General features: G+C 38.8%; 1 protein-coding gene across 4 annotated transcripts in view; it reads left to right on the plus strand.

Moving 5' to 3' along the window:
- Positions 1 to 19,634, plus strand: part of RIC1 (RIC1 homolog, RAB6A GEF complex partner 1) — a 76,943-nt gene extending 57,309 nt beyond the window's left edge. For 3 of the 4 annotated variants that reach the window (XM_015562516.1, XM_015562517.1, XM_015562518.1), the window contains 12 exons: positions 408 to 497; positions 1,567 to 1,727; positions 2,670 to 2,808; positions 5,755 to 5,871; positions 6,557 to 7,285; positions 9,147 to 9,305; positions 9,390 to 9,526; positions 11,088 to 11,395; positions 12,220 to 12,411; positions 15,303 to 15,480; positions 15,640 to 15,828; positions 17,561 to 19,634. In XM_015562516.1, the coding sequence (XP_015418002.1) occupies positions 408 to 497; positions 1,567 to 1,727; positions 2,670 to 2,808; positions 5,755 to 5,871; positions 6,557 to 7,285; positions 9,147 to 9,305; positions 9,390 to 9,526; positions 11,088 to 11,395; positions 12,220 to 12,411; positions 15,303 to 15,480; positions 15,640 to 15,828; positions 17,561 to 17,849 (2,688 nt within the window). In that variant the 3' untranslated portion in view covers positions 17,850 to 19,634. The remainder of the gene's footprint in view (positions 1 to 407; positions 498 to 1,566; positions 1,728 to 2,669; positions 2,809 to 5,754; positions 5,872 to 6,556; positions 7,286 to 9,146; positions 9,306 to 9,389; positions 9,527 to 11,087; positions 11,396 to 12,219; positions 12,412 to 15,302; positions 15,481 to 15,639; positions 15,829 to 17,560) is intronic. The other variant, XM_006761609.2, reaches the window with a different exon arrangement.
- The last annotated feature ends 2,596 nt before the right edge of the window (positions 19,635 to 22,230 follow it).

The following is a 22,230-nucleotide window of genomic DNA, read 5'->3' on the forward strand; positions in this document are numbered from 1 at the left end:
CCCCCTTTCCGCGCGCGAGCCCCGCGAGCCCCGTACCTCTGCGCTTCTCTCCTGCAGCTTCTGCGGGTCTCAGTGTGCCTTTCCTTCCTTCTAGTTGTAGAGTTTACAGTCAGCCAGGCTTCCTATGGTTCTGGATGAAGTCCGTATTGTTTCTCTGAGGTATTAATCAATTGTTGTGAGCGGCATTAATTTCCCGGTGTTTATCTCTGCCGCCATCTTAGTTTCTCTCCATATTTTTCAATAGAATATGAATCAGTAATAAAGGCCCTAGAGTAATGTGTAATTGGGAATATGAGACTAGAGCAGAAATAACTTCAGCTTTCATTATTTGTTTAGAATATGTTATTAGTGTATTAATGTAATTTCTGGCAGCATAAATAAAGGTAATTTTTCTTTTTTCTTTTAAGGAGCAAAATATGATTGTGACAGGGGGGTTAGCCTGGTGGAATGATTTTATTGTCCTTGCATGTTATAACATAAGTGACCGTCAAGAAGAGGTAAGTTTTTTCTCTCAAAAAATAGCATTGTTATATTTTTAAAGATACTAAGCACTACTTTGTTTTATATAAAAGTAATTTATTGGAAAATAAAACTTTATTTTTTAATCAAGAATTAGTTTTTAAATCATGGCATTTTCATTTCAGGTTACAACTTTTTTTTTAAGTATATAATTTAACTAGAGGCTCGGTGCATGAATTCATGCACTGGTGGGGTCCAGCCAGCCCACCCGCCCCAATTGGGGCTAGCTGGCCAGGAGAAGGGGCCACAGACAGTTGGCTGGTCAGCCTAGCCCCCTGGTTGATCTCCTGGTCAAGGGGACAATTTGCATATTAGCCTTTTATTATATAGGATGTAATAACATTTACACACCAAGAAACAATCACCAAAATCGAGATAATAAATATATCCATTACCCCTAACAGTTTCCTTTGGGTTCCTTATAATTTTTCTTTCTGATCCACATACCCACCTACAATTCCCCATCACCTCATTGTCTGGCAACCTTGTTCCTGATACTTTGGATTAGTTTACAGAATCATACTCTTTTTTTGGTCCTCTTTCACTCATAATTATTTTGAGATTCCTCGATGTTGTTGGAGTTTATCAATAGTGTATTCCTTTATCAGGTTACTACTTTTAAAAAATTTAAAGGGATAATAAGGAGTTCTAGATACTTTTTCTAATGATTTTTATCTGTTAGACATTCTCTATAAAGTTTGTAAATAGTTAAAAAATAAATTAAAAGAAGAAAAGTTTGTGAAGGTTGTTTATTGATTTGTGTGTTTATTTTTGAGAAATTGTTTGTCTCCTTAAATCAGGTCTAAATATTCAGATCTAAAAGGAGTATCTAATAGTACAGTCTCAGTTTTGATCACTTCATCTTTTGATTATTTGTAGAATGAGCCTTCCCTGTCAAAATATAAGCATTATCCATTTATTATTAATGCTCACATTAGCCTTTTAACTTCTCTTACTTGAAAAACATCAGTAGATAAAGAGCATGGATTTAAGCATCTCCAGTAGGCATCTTGTTTTTCCAGTTTTCTTTATTTCTGTTTTCTGCAGCTGAGAGTTTATTTGCGAACATCGAATCTGGACAATGCCTTTGCTCACATCACCAAAGCACAAGCAGAGAGCTTACTGCTTAGTGTCTTCCGGGACATGGTGGTAGTGTTTAGAGCTGACTGCTCAATATGCCTTTACAGTATTGAGAAGAAGTCTGAGGGGTAAGTCCAGAGCATGTGACAAGTCACTCTTTGCTCCTGTGTATCATGTTTCCTCTGTAGTTTTTATTTTTTAAAACAGTTTCTCTAATTTCATATTTAGTGGGGTTTTTGTTTGTTTTAAAAACAAGGAGTTTTAATTAGTGATATTCATACAGTATTTTTTATCTACCAAGACAAGTAAATAAATAAATAAACCTGCATTAACTTCTTCGGGTAATTTTACTGGATTCGTTTGAAAAAAATATCTAGTGTGGGATGGAGTAAACCTTTCAGATACTAATTTTTTCACAACCTTGAAAGCAGTGGTCAGTCACTACCCGAGTATCCCGGACATGTGGGGAAAGTTAAGGACTCCGCAGCCTGAAGGCATTAGGAGACATGTCCTCAGCAGATGCACCTTTTCCCCTGAGCTGGTGGCTGTGGTCTGGGCAGGAGAAGCGGGCAGTCCTGTTGCTGCTGTGTGTTGCCTGCATTCCTCTTGGCATCTGGTTGGCTTACAGCGTTTAGATCATGCCTCTCGAGTTTTGTTTTGCTCTCAGGTTTTTTATTTGTTTGTTTCTCTTTTTAAGCAGCCATGAAGTGTGTATTTGGTAAAGTAGCATAGTGATTGAGGAGTAATGTAAAGATAAAAATTAAGAAATCTTACTAGCCTAGATAGAACTTATATCCTTTCTCAACCAACTAAGCTGTTTTTATACATTCTTCCCTAGCTTTTCTTCCCTTTTACATCTTACTTCCTTTCTTTCTCCCTCATCTCCCTGCGGATGACTCAACCTTGTCAGTCTGCTGCTTAAAGGATACTTGGGGGAGAGGGAACAATAGATAGAAGGCATCCGGGTCATCCATAGTATGAAAACTAATACTTTTAATAGCGGGGGGTGGGGGGAGCAACCTAGCTAGCATTGTTTTTGAGGTGTGTGGGTTTCTCTTTTGTTGTTACAGTCCAAATACTACTGCTGGTATCCAGGTTCTTCAGGAAGTCTCCATGTCACGCTACATTCCTCACCCTTTCCTGGTAGTATCTGTCACTCTGACATCAGTGAGTACAGAGAATGGAATCACCTTGAAAATGCCACAGCAGGTATCATTCTGTTATGAGCTCTTTAGAATTGTCATCTCAGTACTTAGTTTTTTAAGTTGATATTGGGAACTGTTTACTTGTTCACTAAATAAATACTAAGTGTCTAGTATATGCCTTATATGTAGATGCTGAGTTACAGTGACAAGCTAAATAAACATGGTTTCTGCTCAATAATAAAGAAGTAATTACATAAGTAATTATAATTGTAAGGTGTATACCAAAAGTAGTACAGGTTACTCTAAGAGTGTGTAACAAAAACACGGAGTAGTCTGAACAATCAGAGATTTCTGTACCATTCAGGTGGAGACCTGAAGAACAAGTGATGATTATCTAAGTAAAGTGGGGGCGGGGGGTGGTATGGGGAGGGGGCGGCAGGCAGTTGAGGCAGAAGGAACAGCAGAGCAAAGACCCGTAGATAAGAGAGAACATGACACGTGCAGGGAATTGAAAGAGTTTCAGGGTGACTGAAGCATAGAATGTCAGGACATAAGTCCTGTTGTTGATACAGACTTCAGACTTTATCTTAATTTTAAGCTGGATATTACTACATATAAACTTTATAAAATGTACTCTAACTGTAAGGAGGAAATGAACTAGAGTAGGACAAAACAGGATGTAGGGAGAGTCTCTGGGAAGCATTGTAATGATCTAAGTGAGTTGCATTTAGTGGCCCAAACTTGGGCAATGACAAAGAAGATGGAAAGAAGTAGCATGGATTTAAGTCTGGAGGACTCCCATCGGTTAATGATGAGGAAAGAAGAAGGAGAATGCTATGTTTTATGGTAAAAGCATGTAGTGGTGCCACCAGGACCCAGGTTGCATACCTTCTGTTCCAAGGCTCCTTACATTAAACCAATGGTTTCCAAACTTCATGTCAATGTGGAACCCATTTTCATAGAAAAATTCCATGTAGATTTGTCATCCCTGTCTACTCAGTCTGTCTTTTGCTTCCTAGTAAGGCACTTTCATGAAACTCCTTTAAAATAAAGATCCCATTTCCTCTGCAAAATATGTCATGGTAACCAGATAGTCCTAGTTGATAAAGAAAAGTTCTGTTTTACAGAAGAATTCTAGGTAAAAGATGTGGGAGGAATGTAAGAAACAGTCGCCGAAGGAAATAACTTATTCAGGCAATGGTTATTAGGTGAAATCATCAGACGAAAGGTTGGTGGGGGCTTTATAGTGAAAGAATGAGGTGGTCATACCTTAGTCTTAATAAGTCTTATCACTAGAGTGGGAGAGTGAGGTGTGGCATGCTTCCTGGATGATGCAACATGACGAGTTACTACCAAAAACATTGAACCCAAATTGTATAAAGTCATCTTCCATTCACAGGAAATACAGGGAATTTTAGTTTAACACCACAGGAAACAGAATGTAGAACAGCTCGAACAAGTTAATGACATGGGAGAGAAAAGTATAGTAAGAGGAAACTTCTAAATAAGATGTTTGAGCCATAACAGGTAATGTAATGCATAAGTTCATTTGTATCCTGAGTCAGACTGACTATAAAGAGACACTGTTAAAACAAGTAAAGATATTTAAATATGGACTGAGAGAGGACACTAAGGAAGAATTGTAAATTTTATTAGATGTGATATTGGCATTATGATTATATAAGCAAACATTCATATATTTTAGAGATGCAGATTAAGTGTATAGGAATAAAATGGCATGCTATCTTTAAAATACTTTGGCAAAATAAATTTTAAAAAAGGGATCAATAGAACAAATACAACAAACTCTTGATAATTGTGGATTAGGATGATTGGAATATGGGGTTCATTATACTATTCTCCATACTTTTAATTATGTTTGCCATTTTCATTTAGGGAAAAAAAGGATTCCTGATACCTCAGATACAATAGGCGATCAGCATGAGTAGTGCTGGGTGCCCTGCTTCAGGAGGGCATTTCACAACGAGGAGATATCTAACTTGGTCAAGAGCAGATTGAGTTCGAACTGTGTAATAGGAAATAGATGGAATACGTCTTCCACAGAGGGAAGACCAAGATTGCTACAGCAAAGCATGGCTTCATTAATATTAAAGATTTTTAAAAAGCTAGCAGTAAGAACAAGTCAACAGTCAAATGCCTCCCTCATGAGAGGGAGGTCTTATCTCCGAAACCCCAATGAAAATAATCTTTCAGGGATTTGGGGAGGTAAGAGATGGTGTGTAGGGTTCCTTTAGATTTAAGGTTTAAAGGATACAGGTTGTCCCTTCTTTTGGGTTATAGGTTTCTGAAGAGTTCATTAAAATTGCCTGAAAATGCTGTTGTGGTCACCTGTTCTTACATATTGTAATATTATTAGAAAATGTTGAATGCGTGGGTCCAACTGAAGACAAAAGAATTTGCTTCAGTCCTCTTTTTCTACCCTTTATGTGTAGGATATCAGTAAGCTTTTGTTTTGTGGGGTTTTTTTAGTCAAATTACTCTTCCTTTTTACAACTGAAGGTTTGTTACCACCCACTGTTTTTCTCATAATACCCCTAATCTAGACAGATTGTTCTCACTTTCCTAAAAGAATTGTTCTAGCCTATCCATGTAATTTACATTTGTTCTTCAATTAGAGTACCAAACCTTTCCCACCTACCAGTGTATGTCTTCCTCATCCTTCAAGCCTTCTCTAGCTATGCCACCTAGATCACTGAATCGAACTCTCATTTTTATGAACTTCTGAAGGTCTCTTAATTTTTCCAAGATAATTCAGCTCAGCCTTCAATTTTATATTGATTTGCATGTTCATTAATTACATTGTGTTAAGTATTTCCTAGCCTAGTCAGAAATCTTCTTGTACATACCCACAGAGCCTAACAGAATAGCTACACAGGGCACATACTCAATAAATATTGTTGGTCGTTTAAACTGTAAACCTTAGGGATTGGGGAGAAAATGCTGAAAACATACCTAAAATTTAGTATGGATTCAATTTCTTTTTCTTCAGGCTCGTGATGCAGAGAGCATTATGCTGAATCTTGCAGGGCAGCTCATCATGATGCAGAGAGACCGGTCAGGCCCACAGATCCGGGAGAAGGACAGTAACCCGAACCAGAGGAAACTGGTAAGGAAACACATCGTCTAGAACAGGGGTGGGCAAACTTTTTGACTCGAGGGCCACAATGGGTTCTTAAACTGGACCGGAGGGCCGGAACAAAAGCATGGATGGAGTGTTTGTGTGAACTAATATAAATTCAAAGTAAACGTCATTACATAAAAGGGTGCGGTCTTTTTTTTTATTTTAGTTTTATTCATTTCAAACGGGCCGGATCCGGCCCGCGGGGCGTAGTTTGCCCACGGCTGGCCTAGAACGTTAAGAATGTATGGCATCAGGATGAGGGAATAAAATAATTTAAGAGGAGAGTATTGTCTTGTGATTTGGACACTGAGAAAGTACGTGAAAATAGTCGTAAGCCTCAGGGAATAAAACAATTTGTGAAGGGTGAAGGATGAGGTCCTGAAATAATAATAAAATGTTCCATACTCCAGATGTTATTGCTTAGGCATTATTTCCAAATTCTAATGGGAAAATAGTATAAACTGGTGAAGTTCATAGGTTTTGGTTTTTAGATTTAAATATACATACTCTGAAAGGCCAGGGGACTATTATTAACTCTAATTCTAAATAAGTTACCGTAATTTTCCTAAAAAGTTGCACTCGCATTTTGAAAGTCTTGGAAAATTAGTGCCTAGGAACTTAACCTACAGATTTAATAGGGAAAAAAACTGATTCTTGTCTCCTTTTCCAGCTGCCATTCTGTGCTCCTGTTGTACTAGCTCAGTCTGTTGAAAACGTATGGACTACGTGTCGAGCAAATAAACAAAAGCGGCACCTCCTGGAGGCGCTCTGGCTGAGCTGTGGAGGGGCAGGGATGAAAGTTTGGCTCCCTCTCTTCCCGAGGGACCATCGCAAGCCCCATTCCTTCTTGTCCCAGCGGATCATGCTGCCTTTCCACATCAACATTTACCCGCTGGCGGTTCTGTTTGAAGATGCGTTAGTCCTTGGTGCTGTCAATGACACTGTGCTCTACGACTCTCTGTACACTCGGAGCAGTGCGAGGGAGCAGCTGGAGGTGCTCTTCCCCTTCTGTGTCGTGGAGAGAACCTCGCAGATCTACCTCCACCACATCCTACGTCAGCTGCTGGTCAGGAACCTCGGGGAGCAGGCCTTGCTGCTGGCCCAGTCCTGCTCCACATTACCCTACTTCCCTCACGTGCTGGAGCTCATGCTCCACGAAGTGCTGGAAGAGGAAGCTACCTCACGGGAGCCCATTCCCGACCCTCTCCTTCCCACGGTGGCGAAGTTTATCACCGAGTTCCCCCTCTTCCTGCAGACCGTTGTGCATTGTGCCAGGAAGACCGAGTATGCCCTGTGGAACTACCTTTTTGCAGCTGTCGGAAACCCCAAGGACTTGTTTGAGGAATGTTTGATGGCTCAGGATTTGGACACAGCTGCCTCTTACCTTATTATCTTACAGGTAACAGCTCTCTTCTTATAAAGGTACAAGAATTAATGATCTTAAACTTCTGGGGAAAAAGAAATGTCCTGTTTTGACACTGTGATTGTGTTTAAGGAATTAATTCAGTCCTGTTTTCTATTCATTTTATATCTTTGCTTTTGAAGAACTTATTTTTATCAAATAACAGAAAATTTCTTTGAATATTAAAAAGGAACATTGCAGGTTTTATAATTTTATTTATTTTCAGAGAGAGAAGGGAGACAGAGAGTGAAACATCAATGTGTTGTTCCACTTATTTATGCATTCATTGCTTGATAGTAACATTGCAGAGTTTTAAAAATCCTGTTTGTCCATAATTAGGGCTAAATCAGACTGATGAGTTTATAATACTATTTTGAATAATACTGAAGAAGTATCATATTATATGCATTATAGTACAAATAACATGAATATTACTGGGTTTGTGTGAGCCACCCCAGCATACATAATAGGTGTTTCCTTGTAGTGTGGACTTGATGCAGGGACTCTGGTTAGAGCTGGGTCATAGCAGAGCACCTTATCTGAGGCTCCCCACAGTGAGTTAAGAGGACTCAGGCCTGCCGCAGTAATTACTCTCATTGCAGTTCTTCTCAAAACAATGTGTCCTTTGAGACTCTTGAAAATTTGCTTCATTATATATTTGACAAGGCTGCTTGATAGTTGTTGTTCCTGTGTGTCTGATGTGGATTTGACAGGCTGCACTAAAGTTTCGATGACTGCAAAGTTCTGTTGCTGATATAAGAAGCTAACCATAAACCTGGTTTCAGACTGCCTGAAGCAGATTTCCTGTCTACAGTGACAACTGATTGAAACCAGAGATACTCCAGCAGAGGCTGGACGGCCATGAAATTCTGATTCCTTGATTAATCTTAAAGAAAGAGCCACAGAATCATAAAAATAGAAACAAATTAATGCCGGTGTTGTTTTTTAGGTCACGCCTTAGACTTTCAGTGATCTCTGAAGCAATGGAATTGGAAACTTTTGTTCTATCAGAATCCCTAAATTGCTGTGGATTAATTACAGTTAAACTTACCTATTAGTCACCATTCCATGAAGGTCAGAGCAGGCAGTAAGGTTAAATTTGCGGAAGAGCCCTGGCCGTGTGGGTTAGTTGGTTTCTAGTGTTGTCCCACACACCAAAAGTTTGCAGGTTTGACTCCTGGTCAAGGCACATACTTACTTAGGTTGCAGGTTCTATCTCCAGTCAGAGCAAGTACAGGAGGCAACTGATCCATGTCTCTCAAATCGATGTTTTTCTTGCTCGCTCGCTCTCTCTCTTTCCCTTCCTCTTTCTCTAAAATCAATAAACATGTCCTTGCGTGAGGATAACAAATAAATAAACTTGTGAAAGAATTATTTAGAATGCTGTTTGTGTAACAGGACTACATACTACTGCCCAAAGCAACAATTTTTAAGTCCCATCCTCAGAAAGCTGTCCCAGGAGACAGACCTGGGCTTTTTGGGAGTCTGGCAAATCTGGATTTTTATTCTTGCTTCAACAAGTTACTTCACTCAGTTTTCTCATCTGTAAAATAGGAATGACGTACCCATATTGCCGATTCTCTAGGAGAAATGAAAGTGTGTGTGAGGTTTATATAACGCTCTGGCATGTGGTGGGAGGTTAATATTCACAGTTTATGTTACGCAGCACAGTATGCACCTCAGCTCTTGTCTGATACCTCTAGTGCTCCTTTAATTTCGCTGTTAAACTGGGACTGCAGTGTTGCAGCTGCATCTCTCCTCTGGGTTTAGGGAACCATGGAGATAAAGAGTTGCTCATCATTTCCCAAATTATTTGCAGCATAAAAGGAATGCTTGTCTTCCTTGGTTGTTTTTGTAGAATATGGAAGTCCCAGCAGTAAGCAGGCAACATGCCACCCTTCTGTTCAACACAGCCCTAGAGCAAGGCAAGTGGGACTTATGTCGGCACATGATCCGATTTCTTAAAGCCATTGGCTCTGGAGAATCTGAGACACCTCCATCCACACCTACAGCTCAGGTTAGTTGCAAATTTGGCAGCTTCTCTGGGCTTATACCCGTGTGGATCCCCTCTAACCGCACTGCACGTTGCGTGCTCTCGCAGGAACCCAGTTCAAGCGGAGGATTTGAGTTCTTCAGGAATCGCAGCATCAGTTTGTCCCAGTCAGCTGACAACGTACCTGCTAGTAAATTCAGCTTACAGAAAACACTAAGTATGCCGTCTGGGCCTTCGGGAAAAAGGTAAAAGGATGAAAAGCCATTATGCTTTTAGGGCGTTGAGTGACATTGCATTTCAGGGCATTTGTAAAGTCAGATCTCATGAAAACAACTGCTTGATCTACTTGCACTTCCTTTTGCAATTCTCAAAAAACTTCCCTTCCTTCTTCCTCCAAAGTTCACTTCTACAGTTTTCTGCCACTTGTATTAGAGGTCTCGATATACCTGTTCTGAATGTAATTAACTTTAAATTACTTGATTATAGGATAAAAAGGAAGATAATAAAGCTGCAGGTAATCCAAAAGTCTTCTTACAGTGAACAGTTTTATCCTCCTTTCTAACTGTACTACTTGACAAAAATAAATAAAATTCAGTCCTCCTATGCTTGACTGTCCTGTGACTCTGATTGGAGAGGTCATTAAAACAGTGAGAGAGCAACAAGGAAGTGCATCTGGAGATGGGAACCTCCATCCCCCATGGGTGGGCTGTTGCTTCTGAGAGGTCAGCTGCGGACTCACACTGAACATTATAAAATAGAATTTCCCCATTTGTGAGATCCATGATTCCTTCTTGTGTTGCATGTTCTTGGCTCCTATTTTTTTCTCTTCCCTAATCCTTTCATATTGTTCGTATTGTGTCTGCAGTGCCTGACACATAGAGCTTACTGAACTTTTATTGTGATGTTTACTGCTTTTTCTTATCACAGCCATTAATATCACCCCCACTTGCAACATACACACAGTCTTGGGCTATATACACGTGAAATGCAACCTATAAACAATTGTCAGGCAAACAGAAGCTTCTCAGCCATACCCTGAATTTAAATACAAACGCAAACTCAGTGCTCACTATGTGCTAAGTAAGCATGGTTCTGGCATTTACATGTGTAGGTCTTTAATCCTCTCAACAACTGTTAAGGATACATAAGGGTAGGTACTGTTGTTACCCACACAGTTCAGGTGAAGAAACAGAGACCAGAACATAAACTTGGTTATGTTCACACAACTAATGAGTGCAGAGCTGAGACTTGAGTCCAGGCCACCTGCTCCAGTGCTGCCTCTCACAGAAGCACCACATATCGTTACAGACCGGGTGGGCACACCAGGGCCCACGGGTAAGGGAAGATAGACTGGATTTAGTGAAGTTAATTTTTTTAAATTATTTTTTTATTTGTATTTTTGAAGTTGTCTATATAACTCACATTATGAGACTGCATTTCACCTTCCTTCTCATTAGTTTCTATGATCTGATTTCCTCCCCTCTTTTCCTTGGTCTTTAAATTAAATATAGCATTTATGTCCTCCCTTTCTTTCCTCTTGCCTCGTTTGGCTTTGCCTCCTGTTTTCTCCTATTCCATGTATTCATTCTACAATCACGTTGTAAAAGCCTGCTGAGCCGCAGGCATTGTTCAGCGGGTTGTGGTATCACAGGGAGGAGAAGACCTAATACTTTATCCTCCTCTTCAATCAGAATTAGATCTTGGATCTCTCACCTCCCTGTCAGCACACTTAGTGCTACTACGTAAAAGTATGTGAAGCCTTCCAGTAAAGGTTTTTCTGTAGCTTCCTTGTGTTCCCACTTACAGATGGAGTAAAGACAGCGACTGTGCAGAGAACATGTATATTGACATGATGCTCTGGAGACATGCTCGGCGTCTCTTAGAAGAAGTTCGGCTCAAGGACCTGGGTTGCTTTGCAGCCCAGTTGGGCTTTGAACTCATTAGTTGGCTCTGCAAGGAGCGTGCCCGAGCTGCGCGTGTGGACAACTTTGTGATAGCCCTGAAGAGACTCCACAAAGATTTCCTGTGGCCACTTCCCATCATCCCAGCCTCTTCTCTCAGTTCTCCTTTCAAGAACGGCAAACTCCGAACAGGTAGTGCAAGCTTGTGTCAAGGTACAGGCGAGTGTATTTTACTCCAGGAACTTAGGCGTTTTGCAGTTAGTTGATATTCAAAGAAGTCTTTTCATTCCAAACTCAGGAAGAGATAAAAGCCAAGTTTTTGTACATCAGTCAGATCATCCACCATTTTGATCAAGGATGTGAATAAAGTAGAACCTATGTCTCAGAGACTGTGACCTTGAAGTCCGATGTATAAATATAGCCATTGTTATCTCATATTATCAAGTTGAGAACTGACTGAATATAGAACTACCACACTTACTATGGGAAGGAGTTTTGGAATTGGTTAATCAAAATAAGCTAAATTGTTCCTTACCTGACAGCTCATTCCAGAGAAATGGTGAAAATGCATCTTTGAGAGCCCATCTTCTAAACTAGGAGAGGACAAAGTGAAACTGCACTTTGGTGAAAGAAAAGTTAAAAGATAAAGTTTTTTAGTTCAGGTCTTTTTAAGGAAGACTGTTCTAATTGTCACTTAAGAAAATTGAAACAAAAGCCTTTAATTATGGCATTTAGAAACTTCATGTCATCTTAGAACCAAGGAAAATCACATCAAAGATGAACAGAGTAAAATTTTGCCTAGTTCTAGTAAGATATGATGATGTTAGATGACTCTTGGGTGGCATTATATAGTCAGTCCATTTTGTTACAGCCCCATAACCCAGGTTTATGGGTGGGGGATGCAGTGTAGGACAGTAATTGGCTTTTAACTTCTAATGTTGAGCGAGTGCGGAAAGAGAAGCTGAAAGGACTGAATTGGAAATGGCAGTGTGTGCATGTTGAATTTCCATTTTTTTGTTTTTGGACCTGCCTTGCAGTGGGAGAGCAGCTGTTAAAATCTCAATCAGCTGACCGTTTCTTAAACCTTGAGATAGATGCCGGCCTCTCTAATGTCCAGCGAAGTCAGAGCTGGCTCAGCAACATTGGCCCTACCCACCATGAGATAGACACAGCCTCATCCCAGGGACCACAAATGCAAGACGCCTTCCTGTCACCTTTATCTAACAAAGGTGAGTGTCACTTTAAGGCCTAGCTCTTCCTCAGTTCCTTTGGGATGGAGTTGAGGTGCTGCAGCACTTCAGAGAGAGAGTTTCATTCTTCTCTGAAGATGCTTCCTTGAGGATTACCCATTAGCATCTGCCAGGCAGGTGAGGGTCACTAGAACAAGGCCAATTGGCCTTGGCTATAGGCCACCATATTTATTTTAGGTAAAATGAAATAGGCAGAATCTTATTACAAATTAGCACTAATAATTGAACTTTTGCAATAGATTTTAATGTACAGAAACACTGACTTTGAATCTCATGCAAGCAGAATGTTTTCTATCCCCATATAAGAATTCCATTTTTCTCATAAGTATACCTGTATCATAAAAAATTGTACTCACTTATCTTTCTTATTTCGTTTATTTTAAAATGTGGACATTTTCTTTTTTTCTTTTAACTTCCTACATAATATCCTTAACTTTGCCTCTTACACTTTAAACCCTAAAATATTTACTATCTTGCCCTTTACCAAAATATGTATGCCAACCTCTGCTCTTAAAGTAATGGGTAAGGCCTGGCCGGTGTGGCTCAGCGATTGAGCGTCAACCTAGAAACTAAGTGATCACCAGTTTGATTCCCTGTCTAGACACATGCCCAAGTTGTGGGCTCAATCCCCAGTAGGGGGCATGCAGGAGGCAGCCAATCAGTGATTCTCTCTCACCAATGATGCTTCTATCTCTCCCTCTCCCTTTCTCTCTAAAAATCAATAAAGGAAAAATTAAAGAAATGGGTAAGTTAAAATTTGAGGAATTTTTAAAGTGATTTATGTTGCTTAGGTTTATATAATTAGGAGCAACTAGTAGTAACTAATCTGATTTTCTGCAGTTTTCTTAATGGCCAGGTATTCACCTGTCATCACTATAAGCTGAGCTTCTGCTATGTGGGTAGGCTTATAGATGCCATTATTTTTTTTCAAGTGTGGTAGAATACATAAAAAATTTACCTTCTTAACCATTTTTAAGTATACAGTTCAGTAGTGTTTACAATTCCCATTCACATTGTTCTCCCAGTATCCAGAACTCTTTCATTTTACAAACTAAAACCCTATACCTATTCATAGCAACTTCCCATTCCTCACTCCCCAACTACTGGCAAATACCATTCTATTTTCTATCTCTATGAATTTCACTACCTTAGATACCTCATGTAAGTAGAATCATGCAGTATTTGTCTTTTTGTAATTGACTTATTTCACTCAGCATAATTCTCAAAGTTCATCCCTGTTGTAGCATGCATGAGAACTTCCTTTATTAGGTAGAGTAATATTTCATTGTATGTATATACCACATGTTGTTCATCCATCTACTGATGTATAGTTGGGTTGCTTCCACCTTTGATTATTATGAATAATGTTGTAGTGAACATGAAAGTATATATCTCTTTGACACTGTTTTCAATTCTTTGGGGTATATATCCAAAAGTGGGATTTCCAGATCATATGATAATTCTGTTTTTAATTTTTTTTTTTGAGGAACCATCATATTTCCATAGCAGCTATACCATTTTACATTCCCACCAATGTTAACAAGGGTGTTGAGGTTTCTCCACATCCTTGCCCACACTTATTTGCTGTTTGTTTTTTTAATATTAGCCATCATAATGGACATGAGGTGGTACCATTGCTCTTTTTTCTTAATCCTCGATCAAGGATATTTTTCCATTGATTTTTTTTTTTGGAGCGGGGGAGAGTGGGAGAGAGAGGAAAAGACAGAGAGAAACATCCATGTGAGAGAAATACATCGATTGGTTGCCTCCTGCACACGCCCCCTGGACCAGGGAGGAGCCTGCAAATGAGGTACGTGCTCTTGACCTGAATCAAACCCGGACGCTCTAACTGGCCAGGGCCCATTGCTTTTTTTTTTAAGAAACTTTTTAGAGATCATTTCAGACATAAAGGTTGAGATAATGGATCCATGTATATCCATCACCCAGCTTCAGTTACCAACTCATGACCAAATTTGTTTCATCCACTTTTGGTATTTTTTTAACCAAATCCAAAACATGTATTTTGTGAATATTTCAGTATTTATATCTAAAAGGACACTTTAAAAATTAGCCATAATACCATATTATCCTTCTAAAATTTTAACCCTTCAAATATCCAGTAAGCTTTCAGAGTCCAATTATTTCTAATTCTTAATTGTCTTTTATGGCTTGACTCAAGGTCTAAATAAGGTTAATACATTGTGATTATGTTTTTAATTCTCTTTTTAGTGATTATTCCCCTCCCCATCTTTTTTTTTTCTTTCTACTTATTCATTGAAGAAACCTGCTTCATAGATTTTTCCTTAATGTGGATTTTGGTGATTACATCTTGATGATTTAGTTTGTTTCCTCTGTTTTTCTTGCCAATTGGTAATTGAATCTAAAGACTTGATCAGATTATAGCTTTTTTTTAAATAGGTAGTAGCATGTTTTTCCATGTGAAGGCACATAATGCCTGGTTACCTCTCTAATGGCTTTTTAAAAAATACACGTTTTTATTGATCTCAGAGGGAGGGAGAGGGAGAGAGAGAGAAACATCAATGATGAGAGAGAATCATTGGTTGTCTCCTGCACACTCCTCAATGGGGATTGAGCCCACAACTCAGGCATGTGCCCTGGTCAGGAATCGAACCATGATCTCGTGGTTCATAGGTCAGTGTTCAACCACTGAGCCACACTGGCCAAACTCTAATGGCTTTTTAAAAAATACCCACTGGTAATCTAGCTTGGGAATTTTAGCAATGGATTTATGTTTTAGTTTCCAACTCTTCAAGAGAAATCAACATCTAAGAAACAGCCAATATTTAAAACTAAAGTTAAAACATTTTCCATATGAAGTTAGTTTATAACTTTTGGCACTTCTTCATCAGGTGATGAATGCAGTATTGGTTCAGCCACAGACTTGACTGAAAGCAGCTCCATGGTGGATGGGGACTGGACAGTGGTGGATGAAAGCTTCTCCACACTCAGTTTAACGCAGTCAGAGCTAGAGCACATCTCCATGGAGTTGGCCAGTAAAGGGCCTCACAAATCCCAGGTCCAGCTGCGGTGAGTTTCTCGGCCTTCTGAAAGTACAGAACCCCTACTTGGGATATTTGGGCAAATAAGGTGCAGGGGCTGCTTTCCTGGAAGATTGCCCTTCTGACATCGAGATTCTTCTTAGCTCCATATTTCCTTCTCAGTTATTCTGTTTCTGTTTCTGTACAGGTATTTGCTACACATCTTCATGGAGGCAGGATGTCTGGACTGGTGCATTGTCATAGGCTTGATTCTTAGAGAATCCTCAATAATCAGCCAGATTTTGGTGATTATACAGACGACAGAGGTAGATGGAGAGATGTTACAGAACATAAAGACAGGGCTGCATGCGGTGGACCGATGGGCCTCTGCAGACTGGTAAGTGCTCGTTCTGTCAGCTTGTTTCTCTGCTGTTCATTGGTGAACCCTGTCCTTTCCCATTAAGGCTTAGCTCTGGTTTACTTATTTAGAGATTTTAGGTTGGTCAATATAAAAATGCTTTAATATGTTCATTTTAAGGCTGTGTTCTTTAGTTACTGTTCTGTACCAAACATTTAGATGAGTGATGTCCAGTGAGATGGCTGGTCGTTTTAAAATGGAATGCATATCACTGACTTAAAATTGATGCAAAATGATGTTTTTTTTGTTTTTCTTTTTCATTATTAAGATATTACATATGTGTCCTTATCCCATTGTCCATTGCCTTTCAGAGTAAGAACAAACACGTTTTCCTAGCTTCCCAGGCATACCCCAATATGGCCTCGTCATCACTTTCTACTTATTCCCCAGACAAAATGGGGAACATGTAATTCCTAAACAAATCTTAAGTTATCTTGGTGCATTAAGACTGGAACTTAGGGTTTGTGGTTCTGTGGAATTAAATAATCTAAAAATTTCTACTTGAAAAAATAAAAGCTTAGTCTATATGAATTTAACAAATTCCATGGTGATTTACTAGCAAACCAAATTAAGAGTAGTGGATGGCCCGGCCAGTGTGGCTCAGTGGTTGAGCATCAACCTATGAACAAAGAGGTCACCAGTTTGATTCCAGATCAGGGCACATGTCTGGGTTGCGGGCTGGATCCCCAGGAGGGGGCATGCAGAAGGCAGCTGATCTATGTTTCTCTCTCATCAATGTTTTATCTCCCTGTCCCTCTCCCTTCCTCTCTCTACAAATCAATAAGAACATATTTTTTTAAAGATAGTAGTGGATGCTAATAAAACTCTATTAAGACATATACAATAAAGGACACTTTAATTTAAAAAAAAAAGTGGATAAAAGTTAGGCACCTGGGGTTCTAGCCCTTACTCACCAATTATGTGTGGATTTGGGGGCTTGCCTTACTTGGATCTAGTTTTCCTTAATTGGAAAATTCATTCAGGTTCTCTGAAAGTTCTTTTTCAGGTATGAAATCCTGTTGGTCCTTACACTGTGGAATATGATTTTTAATTGTAATATTAGATAATTTGCTCCTAGTGCGTCGAAATTTAAGACTCATGCTAATGCTATGCTGGCCAGGGCACCTAAGAAACCTTCCCTTCCTACCTCCCTGTGCTGCCTCCCCTCCCCTCATAATCAATCACTGACCTTACTGTATCTGTGTTTAGTATGAATTTTTCCATAACACTGTAATGCCCGGCCAGTGTAGCTCAGTGGTTGAGCATCAACCTATGAACCAGGATGTCATGGTTAAATTCCGTCAGGGCACATTCCCGGGTTGCGAGCTCGATCCCCAGCTGGGGGCATGTAGGAGGCAGCCAATCAATGATTCTTTCTCATCATTATGTTTCTATCTCTCCCTTTCTCTCTCAAATCAATAGAAAAAGTATATTTGCATATATAAAAGGCTAATATGCAAAGTGTTCCCTCAGGAGTTCCACCAGGAGTTTGCTCACTCGCTATAACATGCGTTGACCACTGGGGGGCGGCACAGAATGAAGGAAGGCCCTGGCCAACAGCGGAATGCCCTGATCGATCCTAATCACAGGCCAGGCCTAGAGATCCTACCCATGCACGAATTTCGTGCACTGGGCCACTAGTATATACATAACACTCTATGGAGCCTTTTGAATATGGCAGGCGAACTAATTTCCTCTTTCCTTTACTTAGTCCTGGATATAAGCCATTTTTGAACATCATTAAGCCACAACTACAGAAGCTCAGTGAGATAACGGAAGAGCAGGTCCATCCTGAAGCTTTCCAGCCAGTAACTGTGGGTAAGACTCCTGAACAGACTAGTCCTCGGGCAGAGGAGAGCAGGGGCTCTTCAGGCCATGGAAGCATCCCCCAGGGCGAGGTCGGAGGTAGCAGTATGGTCATTGGGAAAGAGGAGAACACAACCCGCGCAGAGGAGGAGGAAACTTTTCAGGATGGGACTTACGACTGTTGTGTGTCCTAACAACGGTGAGGTGCCGTCACCACGGCAGTATTAATTAGCAGCAGCGTGCGTGCAACTGAGGACACTGTGACCTCATTGGATGATTTAACCAGGGAGCTCAGCTCAGAGACTCTGGTAAGGTATTAAATTTTAACTAACTCTTCTCTAAGAAATCTCCTTGACTCCAGAAAAATATGATATCAGAATAAATCATCTTTCATTTAAAAAAAAATTTAAAGCTTTGGTGGAAAGTAATAAAGAATACTGTACAGATGTACATGAGAATATTTTGGTTTTATTCTTAAGATTGGTAGCTCTTAAACCGTAGGGATTGTTTTGTCCCAGATGAGCTTGCTTTTTCACTACATATAGCTTCTTACGTTTTCTGGTTCAGCGTGTGTCCAGACTGCTTTTTTAAAAATAAATGCTCATGTGCTTGCTGTAGCTTGTCAGGTACCTGAGCTACCTGGAATGCCCTAGATTGAGAGCACTGGACTCTGACTGGGCCTCCTGAGCAGATGTCTGCCCTGGCACAGCACATGCCAGTCCTGAATGATGGGAGCGCTATACCTGTGAGGCAGTGTGCCAGCTGCAGTCCTGCTGGACTGGAGGTCGGAGGGGTTCTTGTCTAATTATGTTAGATACCACTAAACTATTTTGTATCAAGAATTTTATCTTTTTGTGAATACTCTTGTATAAATATACTCAAAGGCACTGTTCATATTTTTAGGGCTTGTATTATTTTAATTTGTAAGGTTTTATGCTGGATTCTGCATGGCCATTTATAGTCACTCTTGGAATAAAGACAGGGCTTGCTCTTCTTTCCACATATGAGCAGTCTTCATAGAGGAAGACAGGTTTATTTTATTGGCTTGGTCATAAAATAACAAATGGTCACACCAATCATGAAATGAAACAGGTTTTGTGCAAATTAATGTAGTTTCTTATTTATTGCTTTTGTAAATTGAGTAAAAATGGAGTTTTATGTAAATATACTGAATCCTGTATTATCACGGCTAACTAAAAATTAGTATGTAAAGAATTCATTCTTCATTGTAATTTTTAAAATATTTTATGTATTTCTAGATATGACTTAATTTTAGTTTTCATACATTATGAAAACTGCATACTCCTTAATTGCTTCAGATTAAACACATACCCTGTGTATGTACTTCTAATTACCTTATAACAGTATTAATTTAGATAGCTTGTTTGTATTGTGCAATTTGAACAAAGGAATGCAATGTTATTTTTTACAAAAACAAACTTATTTTTATAACAACAATGTATTTCATGTGGACCAAATTCATACCACTATGTAAAACAGCCTCTCTCCTCTTAGTGCAATTAGAGTTTAGAAATAAAACTTGGTCCTCTATCCTTGTTTTTAAAAGTGGCTAGATTTAGTTGTCCTAGCCAAGTTTCCTTTGATGGGAAACTCAAGACTATTTTGAAATTGCTTAGTTCAGAATTCATCAAACTGTTTTAAATTATTGGGTTTGGTAATTTACTATCATTTACTTTTTACAAGTGCAATAATTTCACATACAGAAACTCCTGAATGGGTGGAATATGTGATTATTGGTACCTGACCTGGTCCTTCTGGTGCTACTTTTATTTAAGCCTTTGTTTTAAACCACCTTTCCCTGAATCTTAAGATAGAACTGTTTCCCAGGTGAGTACACCATGAGCTCAGCAAGAAACTAAACTGAAATTTCTTCTGCCCTAGTCCACTAGGAGAAGACCTAGCATTACTTTTGTGCTTGGTGTGAATATTCCATCAATAAAAATGATTTACCATTTAAACAGCTGTCATCTTTTCAAATATCCTAATGTGCTGCTGGGTTATCTTGCACTGTCCCAAGCAGGCGTCAATAAGAACTATATTCCTAGGGTTAATGCCATAAATGAGTCCTCTAGAAAATACTTGTTTTTCAACTAATAGGAATGGGTGGCCCCAAGGCAAAAAAAAAACAAAAACATTTATAGGAAATTTATCTGATAATTTGTTAATACAATTTAATATTTAAAAACTCAATCTTTTTTTTGCCTTGTTTGGTTCACGTATTAACTGTTTAAGCCATATTTTTAACCAGTGAATTTAAATATTCAGTATAACTATTCGAGGTTTAAATTATTTGCTAATACCAAAACAAGAAGTCATTTGGGGATATAAAGTCAACCTTTGCTTGAATTAAAATTGCTGCTACTTCTGTAATGTGTACTTGGTAAAGGGCCATAAAACCATTACATCAACTTTTGTTTGCTCACCATCTCAGGGTAACAGCAGAAAGTATATGTATTAAAAGCCACATAAATATTCTTTTGATCATATAATTCCACCTCTTAGAATTTTTCTTATGAAATAACTTAGAAATTCAGCAGACTTAATATTTATTTACATGCAGAATTATTTAGGATAGGAGCCTCAAGAGTTGATGGCATCCTAGATGTTTGACAATGCAAGATTGGAACAAATGATTCATGTTAATGGCATGGAAAATGTTTTAAACTACCATGAAAAATGATACAAAATCATGCATACCATATGATTTCCACCAAGCAAAACTTTATATACAAAAGTGTAGAGGGCACCAGGCATCATCTCTAATAGGTGAGATTAACAATTTGATTACTTTTTCCTGTTGTCCTATATTCCTAAATCTGCCGTGTACGGATTTGCCTATTCTGGACATTTCATGTAAATGGAATAATGTTATATGTGGCTTTTTTCTGTCTGGCTTCTTTCACTGAGCATGATGTTCATCTTTGTATCAATGCTTCATTCCTTTTCAAGGCTGGATAATACTCCATTTTATAGACATACTATATTTGTTTATCTAGTTATTTAAGGAATTGGGTGGTTTCCACGTTTTGACTATCATGAACAATGCTACTATGAACATTCATGTACAAGTAGGTTCTGTGTGGACATGTTTTCAGTTCTGTCTAGGAGTGGAAATGCTGAGTCATGTGATGTGAGTTAATTCTTTGAGGAAATGTCTAACCATATTCCCAGAGTGCCTGGGCTGTTTTTTTTTAATTCCCATTAGCAGTGGAGGCGGGCTCCAGTCTACACTTGTTGTATTTTTGGTTATAGCCATCTGCGTTAATATAATAAGTGGTGGTATCTCATTATAGATTTGCATCTCCCTTATGACTGTCTTCATGATTATTAGCCATTTGTGTATCTTTGGATAAAAAAGTTCACATCCTTTGCTCACTTCATATTTGGGTCATTTATCTTTCTATTGTTGATTTGCAAGAGTTTTTCTATCGTTTGGATACTAGATGCTTATCAGATACAGGTTTCATTCCCCCACTATCCAAGAGTAGCGTGTTCCTGCTTTTTGAAAGACCTACGTTAGTACGGTAACAGCTTTTTTCAAAAAAGTGAAAATCCTCTCATTTCTTTCAGTTAGCAACAGCAGGTACTAATGCCAATGTTTTCTTCTAAGGGTTTCATGATTTTAGTTTCCACATGTTAGTCTTTGATCTATTTGAGCTTATTTTATTTATGTCCTATGAAGTGAGGGGGTCTAACTTTGTTCTTTTATATGTGACTATTCAGTGTCCCAGAACCATTTACTGAAGTTTTTCTCCCATTGTCAAAACTCAGTAGACTGAGTGAGTGTATGGGTCTAGTTCTGGCTGATCGCACTACACTGATCTGTGTCTGCTAGTACCACACTGTCTTGATTACTGTTACTATTTTGTAGGAAGTTTTGAAAGTGTGAGTCCTAAGTTTTTCTCAATAATGTTTTGGCTATTCTGGGTTCCTTGCAGGATCAGCTTGTCAAGTTATGTGTGTGCACACAAAAAGCAGCTGGGATTTGATATGAACTCAATCTATAGATCATTTGGAGAATATTGCCATCTTAATATTAAGTTTGTCGGTCTTAGGACATGTCTTTAATTCCTTTCAGCCGTGTTTTATATAGTTAGCATTATAAAAATATTGTACTTTTGTAAGCTTATTCCTAAGTATTTTATTCTTTTCCATGCTATTGCAAATAGAATTACTCTTTGTTAGTATGTTGAAATTAGATGCTACAGCACTGCTGGATTCATTAGTTAACTGTAATAGTTTTTGTGGCTTCCATAGGGTTTTCTTTAAAGATCATGTCATCTGCAGCTAATCTGGATGCCTCTTGCTAGAACCTCCAGCACAGTATTCAACAGAAGTGAGTAGCGTACATCTTTGTCTTCTTTCTGAACTTAGGTGGAAAGCATTATATTCAGTCTTTAACCACAAGTTACTTTCTTTATTAGGTTGAGGAAGTTCCCATCTATTATTAGTTTATTTTTCATCATGAAAAGGTGTTAGGCTTTGTCAATATTTACCAAATAATTGGTCATCTGTTGAGATGATTATATGGTAGTTGTCCTTTATTTTATGAAT

Source organism: Myotis davidii, unplaced genomic scaffold, assembly GCF_000327345.1.
Source record: "Myotis davidii unplaced genomic scaffold, ASM32734v1 scaffold1597, whole genome shotgun sequence".
NCBI lineage: Eukaryota > Metazoa > Chordata > Mammalia > Chiroptera > Vespertilionidae > Myotis > Myotis davidii.